This window comes from Typha angustifolia, chromosome 11, assembly GCF_048772165.1.
Source record: "Typha angustifolia cultivar Huaian chromosome 11, ASM4877216v1, whole genome shotgun sequence".
In the NCBI taxonomy this organism is placed as follows: Eukaryota; Viridiplantae; Streptophyta; class Magnoliopsida; order Poales; family Typhaceae; genus Typha; species Typha angustifolia.
In genome coordinates this window covers 3,849,658-3,866,702 of record NC_133249.1, presented here as the reverse complement: position 1 = coordinate 3,866,702, position 17,045 = coordinate 3,849,658, and the positions used below count along the sequence as shown (strand labels likewise).

General features: G+C 35.8%; 2 protein-coding genes and 1 long non-coding RNA gene across 5 annotated transcripts; 1 reads left to right on the top strand and 2 right to left on the bottom strand.

Moving 5' to 3' along the window:
* The first annotated feature begins 28 nt into the window (after window positions 1-28).
* On the top strand, window positions 29-2,720 carry LOC140769946 (uncharacterized). Its single transcript, XR_012105969.1, has 2 exons — window positions 29-409; window positions 2,240-2,720. It is a non-coding gene; the product is annotated as an uncharacterized lncRNA (long non-coding RNA).
* A 1,105-nt stretch (window positions 2,721-3,825) lies between these two features.
* Window positions 3,826-9,599, bottom strand: LOC140769945 (uncharacterized). 3 transcript variants are annotated; one of them, XR_012105967.1, is made up of 10 exons: window positions 9,399-9,599; window positions 9,146-9,325; window positions 8,988-9,063; window positions 7,396-7,519; window positions 7,202-7,313; window positions 6,492-6,583; window positions 6,272-6,341; window positions 6,108-6,190; window positions 4,079-5,094; window positions 3,826-3,924 (listed from the first exon to the last, which is right to left on the bottom strand). XR_012105967.1 is itself a non-coding variant. In XM_073110866.1 (9 exons), the coding sequence occupies exons 1-9, from the start codon at window positions 9,516-9,518 to the stop codon at window positions 5,004-5,006; spliced, it is 948 nt and encodes a 315-aa protein (XP_072966967.1). In that variant the 5' UTR covers window positions 9,519-9,599; the 3' UTR covers window positions 3,826-5,003. The 3 variants fall into 3 exon arrangements, 1 of the variants encoding a protein (XP_072966967.1); XR_012105968.1 differs by having other exon boundaries at window positions 3,826-4,229; window positions 4,330-5,094; XM_073110866.1 differs by having other exon boundaries at window positions 3,826-5,094.
* An 874-nt stretch (window positions 9,600-10,473) lies between these two features.
* LOC140771257 (ADP-ribosylation factor 1) lies at window positions 10,474-16,453 on the bottom strand. The gene is made up of 8 exons (XM_073112720.1): window positions 16,145-16,453; window positions 16,009-16,047; window positions 15,832-15,894; window positions 15,061-15,079; window positions 14,248-14,359; window positions 13,871-13,918; window positions 11,767-11,897; window positions 10,474-10,859 (listed from the first exon to the last, which is right to left on the bottom strand). Exons 1-8 carry the CDS (start codon window positions 16,245-16,247, stop codon window positions 10,826-10,828), a joined length of 549 nt encoding a protein of 182 aa, XP_072968821.1. The 5' UTR covers window positions 16,248-16,453; the 3' UTR covers window positions 10,474-10,825.
* Between the last annotated feature and the right edge of the window lie 592 nt (window positions 16,454-17,045).

The window sequence follows — 17,045 nt, the reverse complement described above, 5'->3', positions numbered from 1 at the left end:
CTGAAACAACTTGATGATTGAAGTCATTTTAATCATTGAGATCCTTGAAGGTTTGAGGTTTTAAGAAGTTATGTAAAAAGCCCTAAACATGATAAACGACCTTTTTGTTTGGTACTATTCATTTTAATCGGATCCGGATTCGTTTAGAGATCCGATAAACTCTGCCATCTCCACCGCTGCTTATATCGCCCACAAGGGGAGAGAGAGAGAGAGAGAGTAAGAGAAATGGCGTCGACGGCGGCGGTACCGTTCTGGAGGGCTGCAGGGATGACGTATATAACGTACTCCAACATCTGCGCTTCGCTCATGCGGTCCTGCCTCAAGGAGCCCTACAAAGCAGAGGCGATCTCTCGGGAGAAGGTCCACTTCGCCCTCTCCAAGTGGTCGGGCGGCAAGCCCGAGAAGCCCGGTACGCCCTTTCCTTCTTACCTGCCAAGCTTTGATCCGTTCGTATTTGATGTCCTCAAGATTCGACGATTGATCATTCTTACTAGATCGGTTACACTTGAATCGCCTAGATAATCAAGTGTGTGGTCTTCAGAGATCGGATGTTTCAGAGTTTTCGAAAAGATCGTAGTTCTGGTGATGATTGATTGCAGATTAATCTAAGGTTTGGTTGGAGAGCCTGCTCGGATGATCTGAGACTTCAAGTGAAGATTCAATCTTTATTTTTAAAAGAAAAATTATAGACCTAAGAAGGGAGAGATTGGAATAAATTACGGATTTTGAGGTTAGATCATGAGCTTACTTACTTAACTCTTATCGTTTCAAGGTTAATGCAGGAAATAGCATGAGATCATATAATAAACATCACTAACATGGAAAACAAAAAAAAGAGGGCACATTATATTTCTTGAATCCGTTTCTACTTTATCATCATTAACTATTTGTTTCTGAGATGCCAATTGGCGTAGAGAAGATCACGTCGTGGAAACGCCAAAAAAATTTCTTAGGAAGATTAAGTGGTTACATCCTCTCGTCTGTTTAGGAACTTTATGCTATCGAAGGATTAAGGAGATAGATACTATTATTCATTGGAAGGGATGAACAGAGAAACTTAATCTTGGAGTCTCCTTTGTGAAGTCATTTTGTGTGTTCGTATACCACAATCAGTATTTAATTGCGGTAGATGGCACAGTTATATATTTGTTATTGTAAGCTTAGAGAAATTTGTTCCAAAATTTGTTGTTTTAGTTTGACTTCAGTTTCACCCTCAGTTATCTTGCCTTGTTTAGAGGATCATAGTATAAGGATCTTTGAACGAGGAATGTAGTTAGTCCAACAAATTTGACTTGTCTAATGAGTTGCTCGCCAAAGGATGTCTCAGGATTTCTAAGGATTCAAGCTCATATATGGCTTTTACAAAGCCGTGAGGACAGGCGCTAGCCATCATGTGAACTTAGGATCACATTTTGCACTTTGAGAGAACATCCTTGAAAACTTCAGGCCACAGTATTGATTATTTACCTTAAGAAAGCACGCCACGTCTTATAGTAAGATCTCAGAGCTTATTGAAGTCAAACAGATTTACTTTTGCAGTGGCCCCTTTTTCTCTTCGGACTTGTAATGAATGGTTTCATGCATGAGGGTAGATATTAAATTTGGTCATATGAATCACTTGGGAACTGGGATACAATCTTGATTCACTAATGGCCTCTCAGCTTCACTAATGGTTCTAATCTTTTTGCATAAGCATCTCAATATTCAGAGAATCATTTCAACTGAATTGCTGAATTTTATGGTGGGGTTTCTCTTCTTACTGCCAAAACCTATACGAAACCTACTGCTAGTATACCTCTATAACAGTATATCAAACAGCTAAGGTTTGCATGCCAAGAACTAAGCTTTTCTTCTATGAATTTTGATAAGGATTCATTAAAATACGCAGCTTGGGTCGTTTTTAACAATAATACTTGCCGAGGACCAGTTGTGCAGGATCATTCACTATGCTACATGTCATCTGTGTTATTAGAAAAAGACTTTTCATATAGATTTGCTGAAGCATCTTTTATGACAAATTGCAACCCGCAACTACGTGCTTGTCTTATGCTTTATGTACATTTGATTTTCTCTTAATGAGGAGAGATACTATTGCGACCTATGTTCAATTGTCATCTCTTAGTTTCTTAGGGAGAAAAATATGTTGGACCGTTGATATAAAATCTGTGCAATTCCCTTGTGGACAGCATGAGTGTGCGTGCAATCTAAAATTTTCTTCTTTCACTCTCTTAAATATCAGCCGTCCGCTCTGATTCGCTTGAAGGATGAGAAACTGGTGCACAAGGAGGAGCGTTGTCTTTGCAGCTTTTGCTTTTTCCAAGTAAGTTGACATGCATTTTGGCTGAAGCCTTCCCACGGACGAAAAAATGGATGTTACTTGGTGAGATATTTCACATACATCTCAGCATCCAAAAATAAAATCTCTTGCTGACGTTCAGACAATACAGAGCAAAATACTATTCTGTTTATTACTTTTAGATTTTTGGGGAGTTTGGCTTTGTGAAATTAAATTATTTTTTCCCGTTTGTTACTTTTTATGTTATGCTTTCAATCAGCTAGCTTTAATAATAGAAGCTTCGCTGCTACCTTGCACTTCGTAATGCTTGGCATATGTACCATGGGTTGCTTTGTTTGACTAAGGAGCCCGTAACACGAATATGGGCATTGTTACCTTGGGGTTTCAGTGACATGATTGAATGTAATACTGAACTAATGGTCGACGTGCTGTGAGCTATTAGTGGTATTACCGTGCGGCTGGACGATTATTAGTAGTAATACTAAACTAAATTATAGGAGAATTTCTTTTTCACATAAATCACTTTCGAGTTTTTTGGTTCAGCAAATTTCAACGAGACATAAGTCCTCAATAAAATGGGAAAGTTCACATAGATTCATACGCTTGGGGCGTAAAAGAATTGGTAGCTAGTTTGGTTAAAAACTTATAAAACCCTGAATCTACCACTAAGTTAACTCACTATGCGCTATCAGCAATGATACATTGACCCCCCACGACCATATACTAGCGCCACGTCAATTATGAAAGTGTGGACCCCAGGCACTGCAGAAGTAAATAAACACGAGGGTGCCACGTCAATCGACAGTATTGCCTTGGGGGTCATAGCTTATCACCAGGTTGCATGACTAAATGAAAGATGCTACGACTATCAGCAGGTAATCTTTGAACGGAGATAAATACATCAATTAAGTACTAAGCCCCAATGTTACCTTGGGAGTCATAGCAAATCACCAGCTTGCATGTCTAGATGAAATATGATAGGGCTTTCAGCATGTAATCTTTGAACAGACATCAGTACATCAATTAAGTACTAAACTATCTATACACTAGTAAAATATTAAAACTTTTTTATTCTGATGCAGTAACTACAACTTATCTTCTGGTTAATTTATAAATTCTCTCTCAATTTACTCCACAAAACTTAAAAAAAAATAAATCAATATAATAATAATTTAGAATTATTATTTTGCTCCTAAATTAGACAACACATAATTAATAATTAAGAGTATTTTTATCATTTAATCTAAAATGTCACCAAATCTCAATACAAACTCATTATCCTTTATTACATTAATACCAACTTTATATCACATCAAATATAATTACTATTACTTAGAGAGCTTATATGATGCAGCCAGTGCCACTATAGTTTTCGTCAAGCCAGAGAACTGGTTCCAAATCAATCAGCAATTTAATATTTATCTTTCCTAAAATCCTTCCTCTTGAGCATCTCCTGTTAATAAGGAGGTGACATAAGGATGTCACAACATCTACCTATTAATCAAGCAAGACAGCGCTTCAGGAACAAGTGTCCAAGTTAAGTCAGCCTAAGCATCACATACACTTTTATGATTATTCGTTACATGGCGTTTGCACCCGAGAAGAAAAATCCTTCAAATGCTAGAGGTCTGATATAACCAAACAGAAGAAAGAAGGATTTTAATTGTCTACTTCAAGACTTTTTAAGTGCCATTTATCACAACTAGAAACTGACTACTTGAAGAGTAACACCGAACTCAAAACCCAAGTTATATTTTGCAACCTTTGAGTATCAAATCATACCTGAAACCCATCTGCATCAAAATTTAAGACATACTGAAGCATCTATGCTCTGAATGCTTGAAACTCACATCTCTTGAAGTACTCCATCTGTAAAACAAATTCCGGATAAAAAATAACTCCCAAATATTTCGAATTTGGCTTTATCCTTAGCCTGGAGGTGAAAACATATTGTCAGTTTCATGCCAAGTGAAAGCATGGATGGATGGATGGATGGATGACTGGCGAGTATAAATTCATGACAATGTTCCAACCTCTCCCACAATGAATATGCCATGACATGACATGAGTCTGGTGGCATTGGCTTTCAGATTTAATGACATATTGGATGGTTAGATGTTGCTCTCACAGTAGGATTTAAGGCTGATGCAACATGGCCAGGTTCCCAGAATGCAGTCCAATATTCATCTTCCAGTATTAGAGAGGTAACTTAAAAGAAACTCTCAACAAAGCTGATGATGTCAATGCATTTCTAAAAGTTCATAATTGCCAAGTCAAACTGCACAAAGATAGTAAAGAAACATCATTATCCATATTAATGATGCCAATGCACATCTAGTAACTCGCCATGATGTCCCAAGCAATTTGCCTTGTGGAAGATGGTAACTTAAAAGAAACTCTCAACAAAGCAGATGATGCCAATGCATATCTAACAGTTCATAATTGCCAAGTCAAACTGCACACAGATAGTTAAGAAACATCATTATCCATGTTAATGATGCCAATGCACATCTAATAACTTGCCATGATGTCCCAAGCAATTTGCCTTGTGGAAGATGGTAATGTTACTCATGATAACAAAGTGCATTCACACAAAGATGCTAATAAGAACATATGAAGTGGGGATGCAACAGCATGATTTCCATAATAGAGACCATCCTACTCATATCTTCATGGAGCATAAAAGAGCGAGATACATCCCTTCAAGTTACTGATGGTAAGTCGGAAGAGTTCCATTGGTTTCAGCTGCAGAACCATTGAGAGAATCCTTCCTCCGCCCAAAGGGATTCTTTGAGAATGTTCAAGAAGTTAAGGGAAAAAAAGACAGAAGCATCACAGTTCAAAAGACAAAAACAGATGTATTTCAACAGTAAAATTTATATATCAGATAAGTAGATGGCCTCATTTTCAAAAGCCATTACACCCACAGATGGCTCAAAATAGAACAATTCATGTACCTCAGTTGGTACAAAATAGCTTACAAATTTATTTTAATTAAAAAAAATGGCAACACTAGTGTAAACCAAATCATTAAGTTAAGAACTTCTCTTCTTGCTTATTCCAGTCATTAAAGCATGACAAGATGGAGTACATTTAAACTAGAGCAATTTAAGTCCAAAGATGCCACTGTAAACAAACTTAAGGTAAAGCACCCCAAGAGGGGCATTTGAAGCTCCACCTGTCCAAGTAACTATACCTCAGAATAGGACTATTACTACTGTATCTCAAAAGGCATCTGCTAATTATCCACGAAAACAAAATAGCAGGAAAAATCTATAAAATAATAAAGCATAAATAGTATAAACATCTTACACATTTAAAGGGTAGTTCTTTCAAATTTTTGAAGTGGTTCAAGAAACAAAAGAAGTAGTAGGCTGAGAACCTGACAATATAAAGAAGTAATACCAGATTCTTAGACTCCAAGATGAGAAATATTATCTAACAATCTATCTCTGATATGTAAGGGCCAACAGGAACCTAGGAAGTTCCAAATATAAGATGCAAAGGATGTTATAATGTATACATAAAATTTATCTCCAATGCTGATTAAGATTATCAGGGGAGAAATTTTTTTTCAATCACCTAAATAGAAAATAAAAATTCTAAGTTTTCTAACAAATCAAGAATAGAGTTCAAATCACTATATATATGCAGGCAAGAACCATAAATTTCCTCATAGATGTAGAACTCATGCAACGCGAACCTGACTAAAAAGTAAATAGACAACCTTATATATACTGTGAGATACTTTACAAGATACCAATACCGAAAAGTATTTGCATGAAAGAAAAACAACTATATAGAAGGATATTGAATTCGCATGCCACCACGGCCTGAACTAGGAATAACAGCACCTTGCAGATTCTGGTGAACACCTGTAGCGCTACTCACATCCTGCATCAGTAATTTGGAGTTCGCATTTAAATCAATGTAATGTTGCAAAACCTCATGATGTAGCTTTTGCACATTACTTACATCAAACTCAATGAAGCAAACTGTGTTCCGCTCTTGTCGCAAGACCTTCATTTGCTTGAAACCAGGTTGCCTGAAGATGATAAGATTAAAACAACAAAAACTCAACAATAGTGGTGACAAAATTGAGGTCTTTGACTTCACATGTAGGAGGAATAAGTACAATATGTATGGAGAACATAATACTAAAGGAAGCACAATGTTTCATAAGTAGGATTCATACACGCTGAAGAGAGCCCTGAGTTCGTCCTCAATAACATTCTCACCAAGATTGCCTATGAAAAGCGTGTTGCATGGAGGATTGTCTTTCATATTCTGTAAAATTAAGGTAAAACATTTAAAGGATGAGGTAACATGACCTAAAATTGTCAGTACCGGTGATAATAGGAAGATAGGTAACATAAACTAAAAGACATCCAGAAGCCAAAAAGAGAAGACATGAAAAAATTAATGTCCAAATTCCAAATGCAAATCCAAGTACAGGATCTGATAAAATGAGCATTCCATGATTCCATTGGTACAAGAACAAGAAAAAGTATTTAGGCTGATGTAATTCATATCTACATGGTTGTCATTTAATTTTACACAGTTATACAAGAACAAGAAAAATATTATTAGGCTGCTGTAATTCAAATCTACATGGTTGTCATTTATGGTCAGTAAGCCAATTACAGATTAGAAAGAATGAAAGCTTCACTGACCAGAAAAGACAATTAAGCTAGGCGCATGAAAAAAAATGAAATGACCAAAATAAGCAGTTAAACCCCTCAAATTTTGAAGTTTCAATTCCCAATCTAAATCCTTTTGTCCAAAAAGATGATTACATATATACAATATTGCATAAATTAAAGTAATGAGCCGAAAACTATAATAAAGTAATAAACACAAATATTGACCACAAACAAGCAATTCAGAAAATCAAGAATGGACCACCTGCACAGGAGCATAACCACTGGGTGCTGGCACTGGAGCCGGTGAAGGAATGGCTACAGTGGGTACTGGATACCCTCCATATGGGTCATAGGGAGCAGGTGGAGCTATATAACTAAGAATCAAATAAACAAGATAAGATTCAATGAACCTATCTATGGATGTCTACACAAGAAAGTTATGTTTCATAAATTTACCCTGCAGTACCCCAAACAGGTGCTGGAGGTGGGTGGAAAGGAGGCGGATAACCTGCATGAGTATAGTCCCCACCAGTTCGTAGACGTTTACTTTGGTCCAGTGAGCTTGTATCAGTCACCACACCTAAAGATTGAGTACCATATAGCAATAAGTTGAATATAGAATTGAAAAAAATCCCACCTCATTCATCCACTAAATGAGGAAAAAGAACTGAAGGTAAGAATATTCCCAATAACAAACTTTAATCAAAAGTTAATACACTGTGCTCATAGTATAATAGATCCATGTGTGAATGGAAGAAAAGAAAACATCGGGAAGAGAATCGAATTACAAGGAATTTGAATACAAAACAAGGACTCTGAAGGGGACTCTGTTTTTCAAGTCGTATCATTTAGTTATTTAAAGATAATAACTTCTAGACTTGCAATGCAAGGCCTGGGGAAGAAGATATACTCAGTGTTGCCCTCATTTTCTGAAAGGGTGTTTCAATAACTTGAACCCATGATATAAGGTTAATTGTTTGCTTGTATTTGTGTTCTCTATATTTCTAACTTGTATTGTATATTCTTCAATGAAACCTCATAAAACGGAAAAGAGAAAAGTGTGTCTTCAACTAATGCAATAACTGCAAACATGAACTGTGGCTCTAAACTTTGACAAACCATCTTGACATTTCTGTGCATTAGCTGTTTATGGGATTTATCTTTTCAAAGCAACACACTTTAAAAGAACCAGTAGATAATAAGTTCGTAAAGAGTTGTTTCACAAAATGGCGGCTCATGATATTCCACATTACCTCTGCAACACTGCTTTTTGATATTTCTTTGTCAAAATAATAGAAGTCATATGTTTAAGCTGAATCTCCCATGGCCCATCTTGTTCAAATCAGACTATAGGTCTCATCCTCTAAATCCTCTAGGTTTGTCCTCAAGATGGATGCTCAAAGTGCAAATAAGAATTTTCTCTAGATGCATAATCCCCACCATCTTTGACAGAATTTGAACCATTTTTCAGCGGGACTCTAACTAGTAAAGTTGCACACAGGAAATCTAAATCCTTCTCCACTAATAGTATGAGTTACAATGGTAATATGAAAACGTGAAGATCGCCTATAAATATTAATCTTTGAGTTATTGTAACAGTGCAATATTAATCTACAGAAGACTCTGGCGGTGGGGTATCGACATTTCTTTTCGGAAAAATATAAAAAGATAACCATGTTTGAAGTGTATCTGCTTCAGTATCTTTTAAAAACTTAGTAGATTTTATCATTCGAAGAATATTACTGGAGCTAATATAAGAAATGACAGAATCATACAAATCTCGCAAAGTGTCCTAAAAAGTAACTGCCAAACAACATGAAAGGTAACCACTGGAATAAAGCCATACCGACAAACAATTTACAAACATTCTGCAAACTGTATAAGTTGCCATATACTCATATCAATTAGGTCGTTATAAGGTAACTATGAAGCTGTACAACTAAACTAAAAGAAACTAACATCACCAAACGGGACAAATACTTTCTTCATCTCAAACAACGAGTGCTTAAAAAAGAAGCAAACAAAACCCACTTCAAAACACGACGCACCTCTCTTGACAAAAAGATTCTTCTTTGCCATCTCCGTGTGCAGCACGGATTTTGTCTCCGCGTCAAACATCAAGTTCTGAACTCCCCAAAAAGGAGAATTCTCCTCAGATCACCACAGAACCAAACAGTACCAAGAAGAAGAAGAAACAAAAAGTCACCTGCAGAGCTCCTTTGGCAGCCATGGCGTGCTGACCCGTGGAGAAGAGGGCGAATCCCATGGGCTGCTCACCTTTGAAGTTGATCTGAGACGCCTCGAATCCCGGCAACCACCTCAGGAGGTTATGGAGCTCCCTCTCCTTCACGTCGCCGGGCAGACCGGATATAAATATCGTTCGGACCTTCCAGAAGTACCTAGATCAGGAAAAGGATTCGCAATGGAAGATCGGAAGAGGGAGAGGAGGGCATGTATACCTCGTCGGGGGAGGAGCGATTAGGGTTCTCGACAGGGATGAGAGGGGCCGCAGCGGGGGGCTGAGGAGGAGGCGGTGCCCACTGGTGGTGGTGGTAGGGATGAATGCCGGCGCCGGCCATGGCGGGGGGGAAACCCTAACCCTAGCTTTTCTTCTCTGTGCTGCTCCGTTTGGGCACTTCAGCGCGGAGAACATTCTAGACTCACGAGTCGGGTTGAGATCCTTTTGCCACCACGAGGGGACGGCCTGGACATGGCTCGCACGTGCACTCCACGTGTTACCGATTATTGTGTTACTTGTGCGCTGTTACCTGTTAGCCGTTACCTTATTACCTCCTCCTGTTTGTATTATACATTCTTTTATTCTAATAAAACGGCTAAAAAAGGGGGTCTAATTTGCATTTATAACCGTGTTTTTCTTACTTGTATTTTATAACCGTGTTGTATGAGGTATATCTCCATTGTAATTTCTAACGGCATTTACCTATTTTGAGGAAAATTTTGCACTCAACGGGGGAGTTTTTTTTTTTTTTTTTTTTTCCTTTTACTATTCTAAATCACCAAACGCTGTATTACGTGAGTGAGTTCCAAACTGATTTATGAGATATTATTTCAGATATAGCAATTTTATTTAACAAAAAATTATAACTTAATAAATCATTTTTGGTGCCTGCATAAACCGCTGATTCATTAAACGGTTTATATCAATTATCGTTCATAGAAAAAGTAATTTATACTAAATAAAATCATTAACTTAAACAATAATTGTTTTATACATGCATAAATTATCTCTCTTTTTTTCTCCTCTCTTTTATAAAAACAGTAGATATTCCACCAATGATGTTCTATTTAGCATTAAAGATCGTAGATTTATAAATCATATTTTTAGTGACAAGAATTTTAGTCCAGTACATTACTCAAGGAAGATTTAACAAAGTGGGCTTCAAAACTCTCTTTTTTGTTCAGAGTAGTGACTTCAAAGCTGTTAGAAGATCCTACGACTGCAAAGGCTTGTAAACAACAAGATGTAAAATAAAATGAAGGGAAAAAGCACAACAATGTATGCTAGGACATGAGTAAAGAAAACAAACATGACTATGATAAAAAAAAAAAATGTCATGAATCAAGGAGAATAGTGTTCAGCACAACATTAGGTTACACAGTGATTTGCTTGACCAATTAAATAACCTGCTAAGCCATTGCATGAAGAGTAAAAATAAAAAACCTAACAGTATGTATTCCACCTTTTTAACCACAATTTTACATGTAGAGTTGTAAATGGAAAACTTCAACAAGGTAAACCAGCAAGATTTTACGATCAACTCATGAAGGATCAAAGACGAGAAATAACATTTTGCATCTTTACCAAAGGTACTGTCAACCAATTCCCACTTTTCTGTATGAAATTTGCATGCTCTTGCTCCAGAGATTAGCCTCCTCCAGATTTGAGTGTATTACTGAGCCTGCATGGGTGACACGCTACATCATGTTAAACTGCCGCAATCTTCGATATAGGAGTTTTCATATTATACCTGATTTTAAGCTTATATTTTTGTCACAAACTGTAAGTTACTATCACCTATTCATTTTTCCAGTGCACCGTAGTTGTGTTCAGTTGGAGCATAAGAGCTAGAATAAATTTCCATTCCAGCAAAAACTTTCATACAAGAGGAATGGATGTAGCATAGCTGATGCTGATCAATCCCATCTATTCTGATTATATGACTAGAATAGCCTTCGTCCATTTTTTATGTGTCACCTTTTTCATTTCAAGTGGTTAGAAAAACAGATAAAAACATCTCTAACCAAAGGTAAATGGGAAAACAAGCAATCCTAGCCACTCCACTCAGCATTAGTTTACTTGTTCCAACTTCCAACTTTAGCTGTTATACAACGAAATGCAACATATTTTAGCATATTCTATTGACATGATAACGGAAAGTGATAATTACACAGTTTCACTGCTTAAGCAATGATCAACAGTTGATTCTAAATAGTTTGGAAGCCAGATACAGGAGAGATGGCCTTTATTGTTTTGTTGACAATACCATTTCATTTTCTGTCTGGTTATTTGCTAGAAGGCATATTTAGCTAGCAATAAAAGGTAAGGCTTCCTTATCATGAATACTGAATGAAGCTTATATAGGCTAAGAAAGATTCAACCTTATCTATGAAACATGAAGTCACTATAAGCATCATGTGATTATCCAAGAATTTACAGCACTTAGAAGCAGGATGAGATGGGGAAGCATCAGATCATGCAGCAGATCTTGCAGATCTTGCAGCATATCATGCCTAGAAAAGATGAAAGAAATTCGGACTTTGTTTTTCCTGGATTCAATTAGGTTTACCCTGAATAGTTCAACTTACCAATCCAAACCTTCAAAAAGTCCCTCTCCTTTTATAGCTGAAGTTTTGAAAATGGCCCATTGACGATTTTTTATTTTATGAAGTTCTAATGATTCTGTTATGGCAGCATCATCAAGTGCACCCGGCAGGTCCTGTATAGAAGCACAAGTAGCCAGAATATAAGATAAACTAGCCTTACGAAAAACAGATAAGCTGCATCTGCAAAAAAAAAGAAAGAAAGAAACATAGGTTTTCTCCATATATAGAGATGGACAGGTGGTTTATATACGTTCGCATGTGCTTAATTCACTTCATTCTAACACTATAAGTTATGATTCACCTATGTCTCTGATCTTTGAAAAAGAATTAAGACAAAAAGGACATGAAAATGTTAACAATAAACTGTACATCTAAATTTTAATTAGTATTTCCATTAGAAGTAATATGTATACTCCACTTGCCTCTTCCATTGACCTCAAAATAAAAAAAAATAATATGGTGAATTGGTGATACTGCACACAGCAAGGAGCCCACGAATGGAAATTACTGAAAAAATCTTAACCCATGTTTGCAGGACTTGAGACTGGAGTTTACCTCCTAAGGAAATGCTTTCCTCCTAGGAGTGAAAATGGATAAGATACGGATTGAATAGTGTTCAACCTATATTCGAATTCATATTTTTTATTCGGATATAGATATTAGGTAAATAATAAAATTTAAAACTATATCCTAGCTAAACGGATACGGATGATTTCAAATAGAGGATCAGATTTTAAACAGATATTGATCGAATTTTAAACAAATTATAATATTTTATGAGAGACAATTAACACAAAATATTAAGAGTTTCAAAAAAAAAAATTTCTTGCATGTCAAATACATATAAAATTAGCAAAATTAATCTCAAAAAATAATATATAACACATCATTACTAACAATATCAATATTCATTATTTAAATAAGCAAATTAAAAAATAAAAATTATTCAAAAAAAATATGCAAATAAACGGATATCCAATATCCATATCCAAATCCGAAAATTATATTCGACTCGTATCTGAATCCGTAACCGGATTTTTTTTAAAAATTCCTATTCGTATCCGAATTGGATAAAAAAATTTTATCTGAATCCAACCTGAATCGGGTCGAATAGCGAGTTGGGTCAGAGTTAATCCGACCCATTTTCGCTCCTATTTCCTCCTTATTCTGCCCAGAGTCTTGCATATTTCAAATTCTTTCATTACTAAGTCTATTCAGTACTAGCAGCCTTTTCTAGCTGGTGTAAGCTAACAACACTGTAGCTTTTTGCAACTTGAATCTACTAGAGATCTCACCAACAAAAGAAATAAAAGGCATATATGCTAGTCATGAAATTTCATTCATTTCCAGAGGTGAAGGATTAGTGAAGCTTGATCTGATCCAATTATTAGAGCTACCACATCTTGTGACCTTTTTTATGTAAATTACTTCTAATGCCTATACATTAACCACCAAGGATTGTCGTGACGGCAGCTAACCAACATGTGACATGACGGGTGCTGCATGACAACCCCCTTAGTAGCAATCCATCGTTGTGTACGGTCCTAGAGGTGATTAACCGTGTTGCCCCTCCTCTCTCCTCATCGCCAACAACACCTCTTATTTTCCCCTTGCTATACCCATCGTTTTCTCCATCTCTCGCTATGGTACGGCCATGGTGATGAGGAGAGAGCAATGGCGATGGCTTGATGAGGAGAGCTCGTCAATGGTGGAAGCTCTACGCCACAATTAGTCTTCCTCTTCCTCTATCGCATGGGGCCGGCAACGGATAGGTCCTATTTTGTTGCATAGTTAGCAAGTACAATAGCACATGTCATGTCGTGCCACAGGCATGTCAATCCTTACTGAGCAAAAGTATAACAGTAGTGTGATATTAAGGTCATGCACTAGTGATAATCCAATCATGTGTGAATTCGCAACCTTTAACAAACTTTAAAGGGTTTAACCTTACAATTAGAAGATAAATGTTTTCTAAAGCAAGTTTCAAAATTTTACATGAACCTAGCATAATGTTTTAGATTGTGACAAAAAGCAAACTCGTATTAGGGAAAGTAAATAATTTAAGGCATAAAAACATAGGATTCACCTGCTTGTTTGCATAGACAAGGACAACTGCACCTTTTAGCTCTTCCTCCTACCAAGTCACAAGAGCAGCAATCAAATTGAATATTTGGTCATTGGAAGAACAAAAAAAAAAAAATCAAATGCATAATCCACATAATATATCGGTCACTGTGATTTAATTTAAAGCAATATAATAAGGATTAAACAATTTAAGAAATTTGGGCCCTCGGGATCAACCCAAATAATCCAAAATTAGGTACTTAACATATCCAAATAATTGACAGCCAAACTCGTAAGAAAACACTAGATTCAAGTAATGGACAATAAGACAGTTAAAATATGGCAAGCCAGTACAGGAAATATGGTAACTAATACAACATCCTTGTGTCACGCACACACCTCCAGAATAGCATGAAATTCATCCTTTGCAATTGCCAGCCTATCAGTGTCACTGGAATCAACAACATATATAATAGCTTGAGTGTTTGGAAAGTAGCATCTCCAATATGGCCTGATCATGAACAAACAAGAGAAAAGATAATGTGGGAATCAAAAGGCCATCTTCAAAGAAAAGCAAATCAAACATACAATATAAATGATAAAGAAGAATATAAAATATAAAAGAACAAGTAACTACCAACACAATTATGAAGAAGATTAATACTGAACTGCATTATTAGAATGGAAAGGACAAAAGCCAAAATGTTTTTGAGCACATCTGTTCTGCAAAGAATAGCAGTCGTATCATCTCTTCAGATGATCTGATACTCTATTCCCCCTTATACTATATATCTAAATATGAGATAATTCACTTCCTTTTACCTGACTGTCAACAGAATACAGAATAAAACAAGAACCTCACAGAGGGAAGATAGAACAACAATTTAGATGACAGTATGAAATATGTATACATCAAGCTAAGATTTGTTAGCTGATAAAAGCTATATTATCAAAACTATTAGCTATTAGCAATAAAAGAAAAGAACTTATTCTTATTTCATATATTTAAGAAATAATTTAATGAAGAGATAAATATACTTAAGAATCTGAATCAAGTTTGTTCTTCACCTATTACTATCCAAAATGCAGGACTCTAGTAAAATCTTGTGTGAAAGTGTATAGAGATGACTGTTGAGTATGAATTACAGGAAATATAAAAATCTTACTACAGAACACAGTCAATTCTTAAATAGTAAAATATAAATGAAGTACCTGATACTTGTCTGTCCACCTGTTTCAGAGAACCATAAAGTCCACATTAGAAACAGGATAAGATATGTGTATCAATGCTATTAACTATTAAATAGAGAAACATAGGAGACAGCTAGCCAAGCTTGAGGGAGATAATTAACAGCTTGCTTATAAGTTACAAATTTCTTTGCAAATATTGACATGCTCCAATATCTTAAAGTTGCAAAAGAAAGCAAGCAAGCATAGTAAAACTGGAAGTTTTCTTAGTAGCACAAAGCTGAAAAGGCATTGATCTTCTGTGACATTCCAGAACCAACCTATATCTGAATAGTAATAGAACGTAAAAACAACTCAGGCCAATTGGCTTGAGCTAAGGGGCCTGATGTGCAACGTCTCATCCTCTCCCACTACATACTGACAGTTGCGATGCAACAAAACACATCTGAAAATGTCAATTCAGTGACACTGTGTTTTGCATACCCTTATAAAAGGGTTATGTTTGTCATGATTAAGCATAAATCACAACAGCATACTTTTTTTCTCGATCAAAAACAGAGTATCATGATTGACCATCACTAACAATACATAGTACTCTGCAATCTATGGTCAATATCTTGTATTCTAAATTCGCACTTTATTACTAAATAGAGTGTCTAAGATAAACGGAATTTTGACCTAGTTATCCAAGTATTCAGAATTAAAAAATCGAAAACAATGTAACAATTCATTCTTTTACTTTTATGTGAAAAGCATCAAAATTAAAATGTAAACTGTACAAAGGTAAGAACGTACCTAGATCCCAAACCTGGAACTTAATGTTATTGTACTGCACTGTTTCCACGTTGAATCCAATAGCTAAATCGCGACAACAACCCCACAAAAACAGGAAAAAGAAAACGGAAAGCATCAATTAGCATCGATCATGTCTCAATAATTACCAATAACAAAGAGACGAACAGCACAACTTACTTGGGATAGTAGAGACGACTTCCCCCATCTGAAGCCGATCTACATAAAAAAACATAGAGATGGGATAAAATTAATCTTGAGATCGAGAAGAGAGAAGGTGATCTAAAGCAAGCAGGATGGAAGCGATGGTGATTACAAAGAATGGTGGTTTTCCCGGCATTGTCGAGTCCAAGAACAAGGATCCGAGCCTCACGGTTGCCGAAGATCGAAGAGAGCATCCGGGTGAAGAGGATGCCCATTGTGGTACCAATTCCACCTCGATCCGATCCGAGACTTCGATATCGCCCTGGACAAGCCCAGATCCGTCACAAGGAGCCTTTGTTCCTTGTTATCGATCCATGGAGTCAGAGATCGAGGCTAGAGAGAGAGAGAGCCAGAGAGGGTGGTTTGGTAAACTATGCTTCGCTGAGTTCGCACGCGGTATTTTTCTCCGAGGAAAAAACAAAGAATATTTTACACCCTCTTTTAGGCGAATTATGGTTCAACCCCTTATTTGACGTTACCATATTGGCCCTTAGTTTTATTCTTAATCACCCAAAGCACCTCATGGTTTGAGCATCAATATTTATTATTTAATTAATATAATATATATATTTATATATTATATTTTAAATCATTTAATAGAATCATCTTAATATTATATTTTTTTAATAAAAATATATGATTAGAAAACTCTCATCCACATCTTTATAATAAGACTAATATTCAACTCTTTCAAATTAATTTTACATTACTATTTTTTAAATTAAATATATCAAAATTATATTACACAAAATAAAATTTTAAATTTTAAAATAACTTAAATAATTTAATATTAGGCTTATTTTAAAAGATCTTGACGAGGGTTCACAATGGTACTATTGTTGTTAAAAATTGATTAGTAAAATTAATTATATATTCAATTTAACTAATTATATTATTTAATAAATGATATAGATAAAATTTAAAATTTTGAATTAAGCTTTTGTAGGGCAAAATTGACATTTTAAAAATTTGAACAATATTGGACCCAAGCTCTAAGTTCTTGGATGGGGCTC

What these genes read in the sequence shown, in the direction of transcription:
- LOC140769945 (XM_073110866.1), bottom strand. Translation starts at nt 9,518, where the DNA reads ATGGCCGGCGCCGGCATTCATCCCTACCACCACCACCAGTGGGCACCG. An exon ending in CCTGTTTGGGGTACTGCAGG is followed by an intron (nt 7,314 to 7,395) that starts GTAAATTTATGA and finishes TTTGATTCTTAG; the next exon opens with TTATATAGCTCCACCTGCTC. An exon ending in GTGGTTATGCTCCTGTGCAG is followed by an intron (nt 6,584 to 7,201) that starts GTGGTCCATTCT and finishes TTAATTTTACAG; the next exon opens with AATATGAAAGACAATCCTCC.
- LOC140771257 (XM_073112720.1), bottom strand. Translation starts at nt 16,247, where the DNA reads ATGGGCATCCTCTTCACCCGGATGCTCTCTTCGATCTTCGGCAACCGT. An exon ending in CGGGAAAACCACCATTCTTT is followed by an intron (nt 16,048 to 16,144) that starts GTAATCACCATC and finishes TTTTTTATGTAG; the next exon opens with ATCGGCTTCAGATGGGGGAA. An exon ending in CTTTTTGAAGGTTTGGATTG is followed by an intron (nt 10,860 to 11,766) that starts GTAAGTTGAACT and finishes TCACCCATGCAG; the next exon opens with GCTCAGTAATACACTCAAAT.